Source organism: Limanda limanda, chromosome 7 (genome assembly GCF_963576545.1).
Source record: "Limanda limanda chromosome 7, fLimLim1.1, whole genome shotgun sequence".
Taxonomy (NCBI): domain Eukaryota; kingdom Metazoa; phylum Chordata; class Actinopteri; order Pleuronectiformes; family Pleuronectidae; genus Limanda; species Limanda limanda.
In genome coordinates, this window is record NC_083642.1 from 14,272,705 (window position 1) to 14,292,225 (window position 19,521).

The 19,521-nt window shown below is 42.8% G+C and overlaps 3 protein-coding genes across 4 annotated transcripts in view; 1 reads left to right on the forward strand and 2 right to left on the reverse strand.

Moving 5' to 3' along the window:
- Nucleotides 1-1,687: 1,687 nt before the first annotated feature.
- On the reverse strand, nucleotides 1,688-5,130 carry ikzf4 (IKAROS family zinc finger 4). Its single transcript, XM_061073952.1, has 7 exons — nucleotides 4,812-5,130; nucleotides 4,616-4,723; nucleotides 4,208-4,510; nucleotides 3,914-4,081; nucleotides 3,054-3,206; nucleotides 2,809-2,940; nucleotides 1,688-2,496 (listed from the first exon to the last, which is right to left on the reverse strand). Exons 1-7 carry the CDS (start codon nucleotides 4,849-4,851, stop codon nucleotides 1,688-1,690), a joined length of 1,713 nt encoding a protein of 570 aa, XP_060929935.1. The 5' UTR covers nucleotides 4,852-5,130.
- A 2,486-nt stretch (nucleotides 5,131-7,616) lies between these two features.
- On the reverse strand, nucleotides 7,617-11,912 carry dnajc22 (DnaJ (Hsp40) homolog, subfamily C, member 22). Of its 2 annotated transcripts, none has more exons than XM_061073955.1 (4): nucleotides 11,851-11,912; nucleotides 8,663-9,267; nucleotides 8,256-8,548; nucleotides 7,617-8,126 (listed from the first exon to the last, which is right to left on the reverse strand). In XM_061073955.1, the coding sequence occupies exons 2-4, from the start codon at nucleotides 9,210-9,212 to the stop codon at nucleotides 7,947-7,949; spliced, it is 1,023 nt and encodes a 340-aa protein (XP_060929938.1). In that variant the 5' UTR covers nucleotides 9,213-9,267; nucleotides 11,851-11,912; the 3' UTR covers nucleotides 7,617-7,946. The 2 variants fall into 2 exon arrangements, with proteins under 2 accessions (XP_060929938.1, XP_060929937.1); XM_061073954.1 differs by lacking the exon at nucleotides 11,851-11,912 and adding an exon at nucleotides 9,930-10,028.
- Nucleotides 11,219-19,521, forward strand: part of lmbr1l (limb development membrane protein 1-like) — a gene marked incomplete in the record, with an annotated part of 13,063 nt that continues 4,760 nt past the window's right edge. The window contains 5 exon segments of the mRNA XM_061073953.1: nucleotides 11,219-11,444; nucleotides 16,581-16,668; nucleotides 18,395-18,428; nucleotides 18,762-18,901; nucleotides 19,384-19,487. Coding sequence (XP_060929936.1) covers nucleotides 11,382-11,444; nucleotides 16,581-16,668; nucleotides 18,395-18,428; nucleotides 18,762-18,901; nucleotides 19,384-19,487 — 429 coding nt within the window.

The following is a 19,521-nucleotide window of genomic DNA, read 5'->3' on the forward strand; positions in this document are numbered from 1 at the left end:
AATGACAAGCACACATGCTATATTCCATTCACACACACGTCTCTACTTATCAAACCAAGTGCAGTTTTAGATTTCTTTTTTTCTTCATCACTTTCAAGTACATCTTTGCCTGCGATTAAAGGAAATCCAGTAAAACTATGAAGCAGCAAACCCCACAACAACAAGTAAGAATACTGAGTTTGGTCTCATTCGTGTTTCCAATATTAACATTATCAGATAACTCACCATACTGTAGCAATAAGGTATTTGGGTGCTATAAAGAAGCAGGAGGTAACATTTCATGGACTTGAGGAATATGCTGGATAAGATTTGGAATATAGCTGATTAAATACAACAAGGCTGAAACAAACAACACTAAATAGATAATCACAAGTGATAACTCAACAGATCCAAACTGATTTGTTCATTCATTTTTAAATCATTTGCTAAATCACTTACATGACGGAGATTGTTTTAGAACCTTCGGCCTAAACCGCTGAGAGCAAAACCACCAAAAGAATTCTTCTAGTTAGAACTGATTTGATTTATTAGTCTCACATTGCAGCAAACTCGGGGTGGAGACCTCACGGGAACCAGTGCAATGTCGTGGGACTCTGTAGAAGGCCAGCTCCGTTAAAAACACACCGGCGTTGCAAATTACGTGATCAGTTTTTGTGAGCGTGATGCGATTTCTCAGTGCAGTAGAAACAATCACAGAACAAAACAAATTGTAAAGCCGTCAAAGTGCTTCGGCGAAGATGCTCATATATAAGCAGGGAACCTAAAAGTGCAAACCTGTATAGGTATAGCACCCCAGGCCGTCTCAGTCAGGCTGTACACCACATGGCTCATGGTCTGATCTGCACCAGCTTTCCGAGGCTCGCTTTAACATCCGAAAAAACACCTATTTTACATCTGAGCCCTGAACGCCTCTTTTCACCCTGCAGGTGAAGATTTTCAAGTTTTACTTTCCCTCATGATTTTCCTTTGCCCTGATAGTCTTCTCACTGTGCAGCTGTACAATATCCTCCCTTCTGAGGTGACTTCACACACCGTTAAAACCGAGCTGTAAACAATATGTATTCCTACAGCAGCGTGCTAGTGTAGGAGTTAAGGCAATCCTTTGCTGTGCTTCGTCCGTGACAACCGCTCCTCCCAAACCCAGAAGCACAAAGCTCTTCAGTGCATATAAAGCTTTCCTGACACCCGAGACCAAACACCCTCCTCATTCAGAATTACAAAGCGCCTGGTGCATACCAAATATAATTCTTGGAATCTACACACCATGCTTTTCTTAAATGCCTCTGTGCACGACGTCTGGAAAGTGCTAACTAAATCACTTAGGAAAAGATGGCTAGTCAAAATTTAAGAGCACCTGTCCCACCACCCCAGTTTTTGTCGTTAAGAGGAAATCCCCCAAGAAGGCACTTTAGAAGCAAAACCAGTAGTTTTGCTGGATGATTTGATATGGGAGTGCAATCAATCGTAGCATGTCATTAGCCCCCGCTAAACTTTAAATGGTGCGCTGAAAAGATTCTTCACTTGCGTCTACTTTCTAGATTCATAAATACTCTCACAATAAAAAACTTTTTTTTTTTTTACTTACACTCTGGATTTAAAGCAACTGATCTGGTGCAGAACAAACGTGAGCCCACAACTTTAGAAAGCAGTAGCTGCCTCTCCGCCCGCCACCCGAGCCCCCTTCCCCTCAGCCCACCTGGTGCTCCCCGCGGCTGATGTGAGACGAGAACTCGTAGCGGTCCTGGCTGAGGTGGCCGCAGATGTTGCACTCGAAGGGCTGACGGAAGCCGTGACAACCCATGTGGATGGTGAACATGACATGGTCCAGGAAGAGGATGCGGCAGTGCTGGCAGTGGAAGGAGCGCACAGGCCGGCCGTCCCTGTCTAACACCTGCACAGTCTCCCTGGAAGAAAGGGTTGAGCCAGCGCTCCTCTTTACTACAGGTGGGGGCACAGGACATGCTCTCTCCCACTGTGGGTCCAAGTATTTGGCCTGGCTGGGGCTGGAAGTGGGATGGCTGCGGGGCAGTGCTGGGGTTTGATGGTGGAGGTGGTGGTTGTTGGAGGTACTTGTTGGGGCTGTAGCCCTTGTGCTCTGCTCCTCTGCTGTGCTCTCTGTGTCTGTAGAGTCAGGGCAGCCATTGGGTGAGGTGGTATGGCTGTGCGCTGAGGGTTTGTCGACACGGCCTTCGCCTGCCTCCCGGCCAGGCTGCCCGAGAGACATGGCGGCCAGTCCACCTCCGCCATGGGCTCGGGGGCCCTGAGGAGTCACGTTGCTGTTGATGGAGCCCATCACCGTGCGGAGCTCCGACAGAAAGGCAGGATGGAGCTGAGACAGAGTAGGCGACTCGTGGTTGTCACCTTTAGCCCTGGCGCCCTGGAGGCGTGAACCAGCCAGCCCGGCAGGCTGAGAGCTCGTGAGGTCCCCGTCTTTCTCGGAGCCAGAGGACAATTCATAAGGTGCTTCAGGTATGTCAAGGTGCATGTGCTTTTCACCTGTGAAAAGAACATAAACAATGAGATAAACCATGACTGAGATAGAATCTCTGGATGTCTCTGCACATTCTTAGAGACACAAGCAAGTCCTGTTGTCTGCGACTGGTACCACTTCTGAAGACTGCCATGCTGCAACATGACCTCAGTCTCTTGACATTGAGAAGCATCTTGACCATGATCTTATTACTTCTGTACTTTAAAAGTCCTTGATCCAGCTGAATATATATCATTATTACAATATAATCGAAACACAATAAAAGAAAAGGGTGTTTGGTGTTTAAATTCCTTTAAAAAAAAAAAAACTGTACCCACCTAAAAACTTCTGTGGTGTTGACCTCTTGCGTTTGGTGATGCTAATGGCCAGTCTATCTACAAACTGGATTTTTTCACTGGATGGCTGGGGCCCAGGTCTAGTGATAATCTCCATATTGACTGACTCTTCACCTGCAAACAGAAAACCCACCATCATTAGTATTCAAACTTAATCATTATATATACTTGCAGCAGGTATATTGTGTTTCTGTGTCAGTGGGATTCAGGTCAGTGTGAGATTTTACCTTGTGCAGTCGGTGTGCTGATGGACGTCTGGTGGTCCAGACTCCTCACGTAACTATGGGAGCGCTCTAGATGTTCCTCCAGTGTGCTTTGTTGTTTGTAGCTGCGGCTACAGACGCTGCACTTGAAGGGTTTCCCCACCGTTGGAGACGAGACTGCAATACAAAGAACAAAGTGCAAGGATTTCTTCCGAGTGAGATAAAAGGGACACCATCTGACCCTAGATATTGGTTATTATCATTGCATATAAGCAAATTCTGGTCTAAAAACTGTTTGTAAATTGTCAAAGTGTCATTTTTCAATGTTAGTCTTTTTTTTTTTCGTAAAAAATGTATTATTGGCTAAGTTTGAAAGATTGGATTTCCCCGTTAATTTAGAATTCCTGACATCGTTGCATGCTTCTCACCAGTGACGACAGAAACACGCCTAACTCTTCACCGCAGCGTTCCATCTAAGTAAGCTGTCGGAGAAACTGACGTCAATTCGCTGAAATCCAGCAAGACTCTTTTCTTCGAAAATGAACCTGTGTGACCTGTTGAAATCCACAGAGACCAACTGTACTAATACTCTATGTGAACACCTATTGAACAAAACAGGATTTCCTGTCACAATCTAAATGTCAAGAACATTCTGGTAACGAAGCCCCACTTCCCCTGAGCTTCAGAGAAGAGCGAATTTGGACTGTTTTAATGAATCCCCTCTTCAACCTGTTACCAAGGTTTCACACATTTTACATCATAACAACAAGGGATGATATTATTATGGAACAACTGCATCCACCAAGTTCAATAAGTGAGTAATTCAAAATCTCTTCTAGTAATACATCAGGTTCTGCGTGACTACAGATAAATCTTGGGTTTACCTGTGTGTGTGCGCTCATGTCCAGCCAGCGCATCTCTCCGGCGACAAGCATAGTTACACGTGGTACATTTGAAAGGCTTCTCTCCTGAATGCAGCTTGATGTGACGCAGTAAGTTCCCCTTCTGGGTAAAGGAGGCCCCACACTGGTTACACTGGAACGGCCTCTCGCCTACGAACACATTTGTAAAGCTTTAAAGTTAAGAGATAAGTCATTTAAAGTATTGCCTATATGTATCAATATTCAGATAAATAATGTATTTCATTCATGTTATGTATTGCCCAGCTTTTTCCTCACCTGTGTGGCTACGCTTGTGCACCATCAGCACATTGGGTCCGATGCAGATCATCCCACAAACCTCACACTGGAGCTTCCCATTGGGGAGCCGGATAGGTCCTGGTGAAGCAGCATTGGGACTGGCCATCTCCTCGTAAATATTCGCTCTGTCTCTACCAGCTCCAGCGAACTCTGCGTTCCCTTCCTCCGTGGGGTCCCCTCTGTCATCTCCACCGCTATCAACCCTCACAGCCTCTCTGTTCTCCGGCTGTGGAGCATCCGGTGACTCATCGTCACTGCAAAGCTCAACCTTGATGGAGTTTGCTGTGAGGAGAGAGGATGAACAGAAAACAAACACAATTGTTTTCATGTTTAATTTTAATGAAGAATTCAGCGCGGCCATGATGCAACGAAGGGATGATAACTGACCACTGAGGGAGCGGTGTGGCGAGGACTGCTGACTGGTTGGAGATTTCGCTGGAGGGCCCTGCAGGGCGCCATAAAAATCCTGTTCCGTTGACGACTCACCTCCATTACCTGAAACACAAAAACATGCTCAGGTAATCGAAGTCAACATTAGGTCTAGACACTACACAAACGTAGAGTGGCTTATATATAAACTTACCCTGTGCGTATGAGCTCCCATTGCAGTCATCAGCATTCATTCTCTCACCAGATGCCTGCAGTAATACATTTTTAAATAAAGGTAGTAAATATTACTTTTCCCCCATAATCATCAATGTTAAAACAAAAAAAGTATACATGTCATATCTTTGATACTAACCATATGAAACATATTTAGTAGCTGTCCAGGAATAAGGCTCGGACACAGATAGCTTGACCCTCTCTCAGTTCCAAGTGTCTAAGAATAAGTTCACTTCTAATTGAGGATTGAACTTGGATTGGGCCCTGCTATCTCTGTGCCAGACTCTTCTGCACATGAATATGAGAAGCTCCACATTTAAAGAGAGGTAATGAGTGTTGAAGGAGGAGTTACAACTTGAGGGGGGGGGGACAAAATAGCTGGAACACTTGACACTGTAAAGCAATTCAGTGCCAAACAACCACCACAAAACTACACCTTATATTTAAGATGTGATGACATCTCAACCAAAAATATTAATCAGTATCAATATTATGATATTCAAATCACTTAGACATTAAAAGAAAGCAGATGAGTGAAAAATACCAAATATTGCTATATACAGATTTAAAAAACACTTTTATCAGAAATCTTTTTATAGAATATTACACCAACTAAGGTGAATTTGTGTTTGTGAAAAATCAGGAGTGCAGTTTTCTGACGTGATCTATGTTATTGATAAATACACCTGTTAGGTCTGGGCAATAAAACAAATTCAAGCAAATCATTTTCATCAATGGCAATTTAACGAAGATTCTACATTTATATATTCATATACTGTTTATGTATTGTATAAACACAGTGAGGAGGTATAACACACGTGGTTTTAATTATCTAACTCAGATTAGTAAAATGTTTTGCTATTAATCAAACGTCATTTTCTGCCCATAAAGAAGAGTTTAAAAGGAAAAGTTTGTCTTTAACATTAAAAATTACAATGATGTGACACATTTTTGTGATATTTGACGATATTGACTGAAATGAAATTTTTTATCTTCAGATTATATATATTACATATACACATATATATACATATATTTTATTATAATATATATTGCATTTTCTCACATGAATGTAAATGTTCTGTCGATATTGATAAGTGAAGGTTGTGGTTTTAAATGACACTTAATAGCAAATCTTGAACAAAAATGTTGTGATGTGTCTCCTCACTGTGATCCACAATGCATGAGCAATATATATACTGGACTTTTGTTATATTGCTATTGATGAAAATTAAATTGAAATCCTCTTTTTTAAAGTCTTATGACTACTCTTTTAAAATACTTTTTTTTTTAAATAAAAAATCACATTACGCTTCTTGCTGTTTTACCTGCACTTTATTTCTTTTAACTACATCCTCATGTTATTAAATTGTATTGGATATTTTGCCTGCTGTAAAGCACTTTGTTGTTTGTATAAAAAAGTGCTAAACAAATAAAGTTATTACTATTTTATTACCATTATTATGTTATTAATTGATATTGTTGTATTGCCCAGCCATAGGATGACCACAACATGATTGTTCCACAGCAGACAACAAAGTGAGGTGTGTAGACTACACCTGCTGCTGCTGAGTTGTGACATCCAGACATGTTGTGTGTTGTGTGATGTGTGAGGCTTTATTTAATCCCATGTTGAACCTGGTGTTGTCTAAAGGACAGTGGGGGGGATCCAGCCGGGCGCTGCTGCACCTTTCTGCACAAATGGATGACAGCAGTGGACGTAGCAGACTGTGGAGGAGCAGACTGTGGAGGAGGGGGAGACACGCCGGGAGATGGAGCTCCTCACACGGGGAGCAACAGGCGCTGCTGCAGCCGAGAGACGCGCCAGACTCACCAGGGCAAAGAAATAAATAGATAAAGACATAGATGGAGGAGGGGGGGAGGTGGCAGCAGCAAGCCTGTTGCATGACACCTCTCTCTGCCCGAGGTGGGCGACACACACACACACACACACACACACACACACACACACACACACATGCGTCGCCCCGCAGCAACTCTCATGTTTCTCCGGGTGATCCGCTCCGGCACCGATCGGCGGCTCTGTGGCCGGCGGCTTGCGGGGGCATGGTGCTCGGAGTCCCCGCTGCGTGTGCGAGGAAACGCCGCTGTCATCCCGCAGCGTCAAAAACCGGCCTGCGCCTTTACCGTGTTTCTCATGAGCCGTTGCTATGGCAGCCGACCACACGACAATTGGCATTCACCCCGACCGACTCCTCTCAAACATGCCGCACTCCCTCATCTAACCCGACGGACGGATGGCTCTTACCGGCAGCCGAGGCGACGTCCACCGGCCTCCTCCTTACCTGGCGACCGGTCGCTGCTTCCCCCTTGTTCCAACTGTCTGGCTGGATGTTTGTTTTCCCAGGCGACGACAGCATCTCCCGGATTTTTTTTTCTTTTTTTCTTTACCTGGGAATCCCAAACAACTTCCGGGCCCATGCTGGGATACAGACCCAACAATGGTACAACAGAGCTCTGGATCCAGCGAGTGTCGAACGCATCGATGCATGTCAGCGCTGTGCTGCAGGTGGAAAAACTAAACGAGGGATGTGGGGGGGAAATTGACGTCATTAGATCGAGTGGTTAACTCCGCGGGAAACCAGTCTGGATGTCTACTTGGAGAGGTGATGGAATATAAAGTGTCAATAACCTGCAAAAAATGATTCAGACACTGTTTGTGATCAAGGCCTCTTCCGGATATGCTAGTGGAAAAATAGAGAGGAGGGGAATTTTAAAATGTCTCCTTCTCTATGGCAACAAACATACATTTATTACACAACTATTACACTTTTTACTGGTTCGTTTTATTATTCACAATCTGAATTAAAGGTGTGCGTGTGTGTCTGTGGTGGTTCAGCTTTTAATTGCATGAAAGCAGACATTAAAACACAAGTCAAATTGTTGAGATGAAATAGTTTGTGGTGTTACTACAGGTATGGCGCCACAAGGTGGCAGCAAGCTCTGCCAAGTAACCACTCAGAAAGCTGCTCAAAGACCAGGGGAAGTGATAATGTCAGCACTCTGTAATGGTAAGAAAATGATCAATGTAAAACAATGCAATCCAATCAATCTCATCAATCTCACAGTCTCACATCCCTTTTTCCTCTTGCAACTATTTGAAGGGATGACGGGGCCTGTGGCGCCGGAGAAGGACCTCATAAGCCTCCTGGATCTTTATAAACGTTGCCTCGGCATCACTGCTGGGGTTGTGGTCTGGATGCCATGTCTTGACCAGCTCCCTATAGCTTTGAGTTATCTCTGGAAGTGTAGCCTCTGCCTCCAATGACAATACCTACAACATAACGGGTAAAAATATTATGATCATGCCATAGCAACGGAATATGCACACACTGACACAAAGTATACACCTCAAACCTGACTCATCACTCCATAACCTTTTCAGAGATGCATGGATGCTTACCTGCAGTGCCGCCTTCTCTTCCTCTGTGTACTCTTTGAGCAGAATTTCCAGCACCTTCCTCCAGGCCTCCTCGTAGTACCCCCCTCCAGTGAGAGCACACAAGATGCGATATGGCATTAAAAGAACGTACTCCACCGCACCTCTGAGCCAAGGCAGGAACCAGAAGATATCCAGCAGCGCTGCCACACAGTCGGACAGATAGTACAGTGTGGCTGTGGTGTTGTGGAAAATACAGTAACCCAATGGGGCAGAGAAGGCCAGCCAAGCTAGGCCGAGCTTGTAGAGCCGCGGCCCTGGGCATAAAACAGAAAAACAATGTTAGTGGGTCTTAGAAATCCAAAGAGAAGCAGTCTGATCAATGTCTAAAAGGAAACCGGATGTAATCATTATATTTGTGAGATTCTCACCTAGTTCCTCTGGTCTCTGCTGTGTCCGCGGGGGTTTGAATCGGCGGTGCTGAGCAGCAGTCACACTGGCAGCTAGACTAATAGGCAAAGGTGACAAGCTGCTGCCATAGAATACCGTGGAAGTTACCAGACAAGTAGTCAGAGTTTTTTTGAGGTCAGAGGACTGTTGGCCAACAGTGGAAACCAGATGCACCCCCGCACCCACACACAAAGGCAGGACGATCAGGTAGAAGAAATGGAGGGAGTTGAGTCCTATCAGCGCCACGGTGCCAAAGTAGATCCCAACGCTAACCTGACCAGCGAATCTGACGGGGCTTGCAGGGGGAGGGGCCACGACAGAGGGTCTTCTTCTCTCCCTGTCTGCATCTCGATTGGCCTCAGCGATGTAAGCAGGGATACGTGTGAACTCTCTGACCCAGCCAAAGCCAAAGCCTCCCAGGGTTAGAATCCACAACAGAGCATGGCTGTCTCTTCCTAGGTATAAATGGTGAAGGCCCAAAGGCCCACCTATTGCCCACAGGGCATAGGCCACCATTACACTCTTCCCCATCCTGCAGCCAAATCAGGTTCTGTTCAGGCGAGAATCAATCATCCTTGGTGAGTATCTGCAATGAAGCAACAAAAAAGTTTAGTCTTACTTCCCTATTTAAATAATATATATATTTATAAACAAGCCAACCTGTAATTTCTATAATATTTAATTTGCTCAGAATGATAGGTAAAATTGTTTTACAATTTATTAACCTGATACATATTTGAATCTCTTTATCTATTATGCTATATACTAACTTATAATTCTCTATTTTGTTCACGTAGCATCTTTGATAACATCACACTCGTTGATCTCATGTGTTCACATCTTTTCATACAAGTCTTTCTGATTTCAGTACAAGGTTGTGCAATGTTTCCCCTATAATCTGCCGGCTGCTGCTAACTTGGCCCGTGCAGTGGGATTTTTAATCTCTGCGATCCACTTGCCTGGTTAAATAATACATTATATAAGAGATTTATTTTAGTTCATTATGGGCAGCGTCATTTTGACTGATTGCGTGATCTAAATCGTGGTCGGGTTGTCCATGTTATTACACCTCTGTTTTTAACACAAATCATCTTATACAAAAGGTTAGAAAATTTCGATGGCCAAACCTTCCACTGTAGGCCAATCCTTACTTTAAAAAGATTTACACAGGAGTGATCTTCAAAGTGTTTACTTCTAAGTACATTTCAGATATATTTAGTTCTGTGTGATAAATACTAGGTAACTTACTGAGCCCATTATTTCAAATCCTTAACGCGATAAATCTTTTCCAGTCCTTTCCGTATAGTTGAGGCTGCAATAGTGTGTTGCAATAGTTGGACTTTGGATCATGACAATGAAACTACGCAGCATTCTCAAACTCAACACACAATGACCCTCAACATTTAGGCCTCTTGATCATCGTACCTGATAAAGTGGGTAAAAGGTTTCATGAGGATCTCTCTAAGAAATAAAACACATTGTAAATGCTTAACAGAGAGTAAGTGTTTGTTCTCTACACCTTCTCAAGAAGGATGTGTTGCAAATAGAGCTATAAACAAATTAAGATCCTTGAGCCAAAAACCAAAGCCTCATTATAGATTCCTATAGGTGAGAAAAGTCACAAAAAGGGGCATTATGAATACTAAATATATATTGGAAAACAAAAGGGAAATTTGTGATGGTAAAGAAGCAAAGTTTAAAATATTTCTTTGAAAGTGAGAGTACTGCATTTCTGCTTAAAATAAGTATCATAAGGATAATACTTGAAGTAATTCATAATAGTCACTATATAGGAAATTAGGCAGATTCAGTGGCATATTTGAAGTCACTTCTTAAAAGGCACTTCTACCAAAAACCCTGTTATAAATTATTTCATTTTTTTTATATTTATGCTGGTGAGCGGTCCAGGGTTTACCTCACCTCTCGCCCCAATGTCAGCTGAGCTGGGATTGGCTCTAGCTTCTCTGAGGATAAGTGATATAGATAATGTGGATGGATGGAATTTTTCAATACTTTATTTTGACTTTATCCAAGATTTTTGCTTATCTTAATCAATCAACATCTATACAGATGCAGAGGTTTACACATCTCCCCCAAATGGAGTTTTTCTCTCTACCAGCAACCACATTTTTACCCCACTGTCTTTTGAATTTCATGCTTTCTTTTGGCTTTCTTGAAGATAATTGTACTTTCTTGATTATTTTTGTTCTGAGTTTTTACCCTCATGGTTGAATGCTCTTATTGTATGTTGCTTTAATGAAATTAAAAGGCCCTGATAGAAGTACCTCAAAACTTCCACCAGAAACCTTTCTATGTGTTCTTTAATCTTGATTAGTTGTGATGCTTCTTTATAAATCACTTGTTTTTGTAAATCTCTCTATAAATTTAAGTCTATTGTCTTAAACTTTGTGAATGGATGAAATAAACCTTACTTATTATAAAAATGATTGGCATGTACCTGTGGCTCTGAGGCCCCTCCCCTCCGCGTGGCCACTCCCCCTGGCGACCCCTCCCACCCTGGTTCATAGCAGGGGGGTCGAGGCTCCTCCGCTGCCACTCACACACACACACACACAGAAACACACTCACAGAAACTCTCACTCGTGGCGTTTCTGAAGATGTCACTTCTTTTAACTCCTTAACCGCCTCCAGCCCCGGAGCCTTCTGACGCCTGAGCGGATCCTGGCATGGTTCCGGACAATGGAAACGGACGACGTGTCGGTTCGGGAGCAACTTTTCCACAACCGAGTCCGGGAGACTATCGTGAGTAGACCGGGCTAACAGGGTGTGTGTGTGTGTGTAGGGGGGGGTGTGGGGGTCCCGTCGGTTAATATGCATATGAGGGGTCTCGCCGCAAACCACACAGCCCCCTCCTCTCTAATCACTGCGAGGAGGAACAACAACACTTCAGTTTGATCTGTAGCAACACATGTAAAGTGACATCTGGGTGACGTTAGCTTCTTGTAGCAGTTAGCTGAACTTCACTGGTGCACGGCTGGTCACTGGTTTGGCACAGGAACTCACCCCCCCTCAGCATCTGCAGCCCTCCTATTGTTTTCGAACCTCTCAATCCTCCCTCCGCCTCTGATCTCATTGTAGCTGTGCAGTAACATCCTGCTTTGTCATTGTCGGTTCCAACCAGCTGTTAGTAGTATTTTAACTTTTTTACCTGTTAAAGCTGCCATTCTTGTCTCTGATTTTTGTGTGACTCCTCTCTCCACTTCCTGCTCAGCTGAACTTCAGACCTCTTACAGCGGGACACATGGAGACTGACCTTTAAACCTGAGCAGTTCAGTGTGATTGCACAGAGAGTTCCTTTCCCACTGTACCAGATATGTCTGATAAAGTGTCCCACAAGGGACGGTGACAAACGGCATCGGTTCTGCCGCATGCTTTTGACTCAGTGGTTGACTTATCGATTGGTCCTGGTTTGCTGGTTTGCTCAGCCCTCGATTCTTCATGGACTTTAGTTGGAGATGAGCACAAACTGTGCAGCAGTAGAACGTAAGATTATGGATTAATTACTATCTGCCAAAGGAGAACTTGAGAGGCATTAGGTCGAGCTCATATCCTCTCTAAGGCCCAATTGTCCCCTTTTGAAACCCCCTGAAAATGCACTACATCTGGATTTTTATTTGGATCTGCACCAAATTGCACACACTCATAAATATCAGTCCCCAAAATATGAAAAATGCCCAATCTTACAATGTTTAAGAAAGTGAAAAAAACTCCAGACTCAATTTAGGATTTCTGGCTCCACAAACACTGTTAGTGTTTCTCTCCGTTCGGTTTACAAACATCAGGTTAAAATATTTCCATCTAAAAGTTATTAGTGACTCCTAAGTTTGCCCACATTGACAAATAGACTCTGACGTCGTCTGGATAATATCAATGTCTTGGGGAAGTTGTTGTAAATGGCACTGTGGATGGCAAGTAAATATTATAAATTGAGAACAAAACTTGCCTGTTTACACAAGTGATCGATTAGGTGCCCCTATTTATTATAATGCCCTTGATATGTCATTGTCCCTTTCACCTAAAGACCTAATGCTATTAGTCGACACCCCCTTCCTAAGCCACTGGCAGGCCTCAGGTCTCCTGCTTACCATCTCGTCACAGTGCTGCCTCAGGCTGGTCAGCTGCCCCTGCATCTCCGGTTATTAATGGATTAATGTAAAGCTCATCATCATTCATCTCAATTTAAAACGACCTGATATGTGGCTGCAGTGTAAATACCAGCTCTAGTGCTACATACAGAATCGAATTGATAAACGCTGAGCACATCACAAGAACAGATGAATAGATACTTTAGATTAATTTATAAGTTATCTCTCACATGGTCTGACGACAGAAGGACTAATAGTCTGCAGGACACAGTATATGTTATTGAAGCACAGACAAATTATGAATTTGATTTTTGTGTCAGACAAAGGCAGTATTTATGTGACATGATATATTCATATAATTTCTAGTCTCTAGGTTGGTCCAATAGTTTTTATATAAAAATAAAAATATTGATTTAATCATCGGCCCAAGTAGGGCCCACCAACTGTCTGAACAACCAGCTAATCAATGGGAACATTTTATTAGTCAGATTTGCTTCACTTTAGTTGACATTGTAAATCATCTGAGATAAGAGGCAAATGTAACTGGTGTCAGGTTTTAAAAACTGGGTAAGATATTATTAACATTGGAGCCGGGCGTACACACCTACAGCCCGCACCCTGAGCCCGGAGGGATCAACAAGGATCAATGCTTGACAGAATAAAAGGTCACGATAAGATCTTTCTCAGTAGAAAAATCTGACGCCCAGCATGTTCCGCATCATTGATAAAAGACTAAAACATTAATAATCCATGTTAAATGTGTATTCATAGGAATTACTTTCTGTAGGACATTTGAGGAGGAAAATCCAAAATATATTGTCACTATTTTCACATATTTCCTATTCTCAAGACCCTTTTTAACTAACTGGAATTTGAGTTGTTTTAATTTTACATTACTTAACTATTAAATAGAATGGATAACACATGCAGTAAAAGTTGCTGCCCACCTTCCTTTTGATGAGGATGGCAATTCCCTGCAATATTTAAAGTTATTTCTGGCTCTTGAATAAATCCTGAATTGGTTAGGGTTTGCCTAATCTAGCCTCTTAAAACAAAGACATGCTTTGCCTGAACGTGTTCAGCTGGTCGAGAGGTGCCCCTGAAACCGCCCCCCTCTGAGGGAGTCCATTTGACATTATGCAAGGACGTGCTGTTCCACTGCCAGCCTCCTCCAGCTCCTTTTCAATTTCCACAGGAACTACCGGGTCAGGCGAGAAGTGGAAAGAGTTTAACTCCATTGTTGTTTTTGCTCGACGCAGCTTGAAGATGTGTAGGTTCCTCTGTGAATTTTAAACTGCTCCAAGTATACTCTGAGACTTGGTGTTCAACACAAAGCTGCCCCTTTGGATGCTGAGTCTCTTTAAACTCTCCTCCCAGTGGCCCGCTGTGTGCTGCCAGCTCTTTGACACGGCCAATCAGCACGAGACTAACACAAGGTTATTCTGCCCCTCATCCATTTCTCACTCTATACCCATCCTTTGTTTCCTGCGTTTACACTTGGATTAAGCTTTTCAAGCTCCTTGCCAAACTGTGCTGCAATATTGAACAATTTTGCACGCTGAGCTGATTAGTTGTTGAGAACGGTCTATTGTTATTTGCATGATACAGCTAGTGTGCTACCAATAGTGTTGCTTACACAGTTAACACTGTGGTTCTCTCATCCGACGAACTGTTATGTCTAAGTTGGAGGAAAAATTGTTATATCTATAAAGCTCTTTTCAGACATGCACTGAACTCTGGATATTCTACTGAATTATCCCGATGGGCTGTATGTGAGAACGCAAATGTCCGAGTCAGTGGCTCCAGACCATCTCCGAGTCCGGACTTTCTCCTGCCAGCCCCCAAAACCCAGATAATATCCGAGAGAGCCCATGTGACAATTCAGCAGGATATTGTTTGGAGGATTCACGACCGAGATGATGATGTTTCTAATACATGACAGATGTGGAACATTAAAAACTAAAAACAAAAACAGATATCTGAGTGTGAAAAAGAGGGACCATGCTCGTAGAAGATGCCGAAGTAGAAAACAATTTGGAAAGATAACCAGGTTTGAGAGCTTTTGGTGATGTGGGCGTGCTTTTGTGTGACGCTGGTGTTGATCTGCTTTAAAGAAGTGCATGTTATTTCCCCAGCGGAACTTGTATGCTATGTCCTGCCTTCAGTGTTCTCTACCAAGGCACCTGAATGCTCCTGAGGTTTTTGCTGTTATGAACATGTCTGCACCCGAGAATCTCCTGCTGCGTTGTTCATGTGTCACACAAAATTGTCTGTATGTGACAATGTGAGGCAAAATACCTGTTTGGTGGGTTCAAGTCCAGTTTGACTACAGGATTAGCTTGGTGCACAAGTCACTGTCAAAAACACTGTAAAAAACACATTTTAACCAGATGTATAAAACCGAAACATAAGTTTGGACACTTTGCCAGAACCCGTTTGATGTTGGGCAATTGTTCTGTCTAAGTAAACTCAAGATGCTCAGTTCACATTGGTTTAAGAAACTGGTTTTATACCCCCGAGCATGTCGTCACATTTCTGTCATTCTCTAGAGAGCCTCTCTGTGTTTGTTGCTCTCGTTACCTTAGGTACAAGCGTATACATACTGTGTTCTCTAAGCTGGCATGTGGAAATGTTTGATCGCTGCTTGAGGTTTAGCAACATCAGTTCATTCATCCGTCAGCGCATAACTGCATTTTCGCTGTTGAATGGATTGACATCAAATTTTAATTACAGACTTGCGTATCCCTCAAAGAATTTAATATACCAGCACAGCAACATTTCCACTTCAATGTTCAATGCGGGTCTTGAACTAAGATTTTGAACTAGTGGAACCTATCAGTTTCACATGCACTTTTTAGCAATTCTAACATGCAATTTTGGTGCATGCACATCATGTGGTATGGAAGGGAGCAGAAGGACCCTCAGGTGTGTGTGTTTAACAAGCATGCATATTTTTTAATTTTTACACCACATCCTGATCAGGGAGCAAACATGAGAGAACGTTTAGCCTTTGTTTTGCATTGCTTAAAGAAGTATGAGTGGGATGGAGCAGGCTAAACACATGTAGTTAGTTAACATGTCCACATACAGATGATTTTAAAACCACAACCCTCTGAAGCAAAAATCTGTATTAAAACAACAAAAAAGAAAATTTAGGTGTTTATCATTATAATTATCAATATTTGTACATTAATGTTTTTATATTTACATAATGTTTGTCCCTATTCCATGCATTTTGTATTTTATATGATTTTCACACGAGTGATTTGTGTAGTCTCTGTAGTGAAAGCTTGAAAGCTCCACCAGACAACAGATTGCTCAGTGAATGTAGGTCTGACCTAAATTTGTGGGTGGATTGTGTGTAGCTGTCAGACAGTGATCTTGATGGGCAGTATTGGGGGGGATCTGTCTATCTGGTATTAACCCCTCCCCCTTAATCCGTCTTAGTGTACTACTGCTGGTCTGCCACTCATTTCACTCTTTGTTTGAATTCAGTCCAGCTGTCTCTCTTTGAATTGGAAATTTGGGGAATGTTTTACATTTGTACCACTACACATTGTATGTATTTACATCTTGCTATTTATCATCACAAAACGCAACAGAACATTCTATTCAAACCATTCAGAAAACATGAGCCAACATAAATAAGTGTGTTGGTTATCAGTAGTTCACGATGGAATAAGACGGCTTGTCTTTTCGTGGGACTTGCTGCTAAAACAAGAAAAACTAATAACACCATCTCCATGTTCTCAAGCTTTGCAAAAAAACAAATTCCTTTCTGTCTCTCCTGCAGATCTGTGTGCTCCTGTTTACATGCCTCTACATATTATCCTACCTCATACTTACCCACTTCAAGAAGGCCGAGTCGGAGTTCGTCACAGGTGAGTTTTAAAGTCACTCTCTTGTATCTAAAGATAATACCACATGAAAGATCCTGTGTGAGAAAGATTTCTATGAATGCCTTCTGGAGAAATGCCGAGAGGGGAATTAAAGGCGTTGACAAGCCTAATTATTGCATTGATGTGCTGTGGTTTTTCTCTCACGCAGGCCACACTTACTGTCGCACAGGTGTTTGTTTTTTTTGTTGGGGGGGGTGTAACTAAGTACAGGAGATAACTGCTTATCTTTTCTTGCCTTAAGTTGCATCAGAAAGCTTGAAAACCCTGAGACAAGCAATAAAATGAACATGACCTGTTTAACAAAGCTTACTCATTTCATAATCATAGCTTTTTTACTCTTACTTTTATGGGTCGATATGTTGAGCTCTGAATCATTCCAACCTTTCCTGTTTACATTCATGTAAATATAGTCTAAGTTTGCACAAGAACATTGCATATTTCAACCAAAAGCTCTGGACCTTGGCCAGAGTATCACAGAGGTGAAGAAGGCATGTCATGTAACATGTAGCAACCCTTCAGGCAGAATTCCGGTGGATCGCGGGGGTGGAGGGGAAGTGAAAGCTGCTGCTACAGGATGAACAGTCACAGTGTTGTGTTTTAAGGTTTACTTTGAAAAAAATAACACTTTTCTACAAACGAATACTTTATAACTAACGTCACAAAAGGAGCTTAATGATCTGCTTCATTTTACTCAGATTCATTCACTTTTTATCTTTCACAAAAAGGACAATGTAAGAAGATACTTTGTGCTCAACTCAGCATTGATAAACAACAACGTTGCTGCCTAAAAACAAGCATTCCAATAAACTTGACATTCCTCATGCACTTGAATCTATCATGCATTCTCACATTGTTAAACCAAAACAAAACAGTTTGACGGCCTGCAGTGGGACTGGGCTCACAGTTACATAATGAATCCAATAACTTGCCACTATTGGAACCAGATGTCGGATGTCCAACTGGCTGTGACTGGGCTGGGTTGTAGCCTGGGACAAAGCCCACTTTTCAGAAACCTCCTCTGCAATGGCTCCGGGTTGTAACCGTTGTTTATGCATCAACAAGTGCCAAACAGTGGTGCCTTGCAGCTAAATGACGATTGAGCAACAGAAATTAACAAGTCAGTTTCTGGCAGGAGCTAAGAACTGGAGTTTGCTTCACTGACTCTACCTCATTCCTCAACAGCTGTGCCAACATTTGCATTGGGAAAAAGTTACAGTATCGTGCACTGGTTTGTATGTTACCACTGCAGCGGTTCTTGCAGTGCTGGTTTAAGAGAGCGATAGCATATTGGAAAGAGGCAGCCTCTATTTATTTTAGTTTTAACTAGACTTTGGATTTTGCTGGTACAGAATGTTCCTAACATGCTCCTCGACTTTCACTCCCCACTCGGTGTTTTCTTTCCTCCTCATATAGACCCCTTCTGTTGCAACATTCCCCTCCACACTGTGTATACACAGCATGGTACTCAGCCCCCTGGCAGGTTTTTACCTTTGTCACGAAAGCAGACATTTTGTTGAAATGTCAATTTATACCTAGTTCGAACCATCTATGAACATTTCAACACTTTATCTGATTGCACTTACAGCAATCTGTGTTGAAGCCTTTCTCCAAGATAAGTTGTAATCGCAACTTGTCCATGTTCAGGATAGCAAATAGATTATTTATTAGTATAATGGATGTAAAAAATACTGTGTCTCTGCTCTTTCAGATGATATTGAAGATGCCACCGTCAACAAAATTGCGTAAGTATAAACCTCTAATGTTTAACTGACCCACATCAGGTTCTCACTCACTCTGGTGTCAGTGTGAGGTACTGAGCAGACAAGTCAACGTGACATGTTGTGGCCCGAGGCCCTTTGGCTGTGTATTTATTGCCCTGTCCTGTGTGAGCTTGTGTGTTTACGTGGTTGTTGTTGTTGAGTGGGGCACTACTGTGTCACTCCGCCCCTTTGCCCCGACACGCTGTTGTGTGTTCCCCAGGACACTTTAGCCTTTCACCTGGGCAGTGATGTCAGGCTTCGGCCAAATACACATGTGACTTCACTGATGACCTCTTTTTCTTCTTCTCCTTCCAGGCTGTGGTTGTGTACCTTCACCCTGTCCGTCGCAGTGTGTGCCGTGCTCCTCCTCCCCATCTCCATTTTGTCCAACGAGGTGCTGCTCACCTTCCCACACAGCTACTACATGCAATGGCTCAACGGATCTCTTATCCACGGTACGTTAGTAATGTTTCTACCAGGTGACAACTCCAAAACAACAGTTGATCATCGCAGAGGGTCATGGCTGTTTGAAGCTGGGTCTGATTTAATGAGGGTCACTGGGAATTAACCTCCAGATCATTACTCCACTGGCCTCTGTCCAAACAGAAACAGATAATAATCATGGATGGGAGGGCTGTGGCTTTACTGGCTGCAGTGATTCAGTTTGAAAAAATGATCTCACTGATCTAGACCAATGCTTCAACACTTCTTGTCTGTGTTGTTTCATGTTCTGATTGTTATCTCTCTCACATTATTCCATTCCTTCTGTTATTGTTGAGCAGACTTGTTTATTTGACATGCCATGTTACACTGGAGGACTGCAGGACTCTGCCCCTTTGTGGTTTTCAGTGGTACTGCTGAAATGCTTGAATGCAATCAAGAAATGTTTGCACTGTAAACTAACGTGTGGGAAATCTCTCTCTTCCTCCCTTGTCAGGCCTCTGGAACCTAGTTTTCCTTTTCTCCAATTTGTCCCTGTTCTTCCTCATGCCCTTCGCCTACTTCTTCACGGAGTCTGAGGGATTTGCGGGGTCCAAGAAGGTACAACATTTATCATTCAGTTAGAAATGGTGGC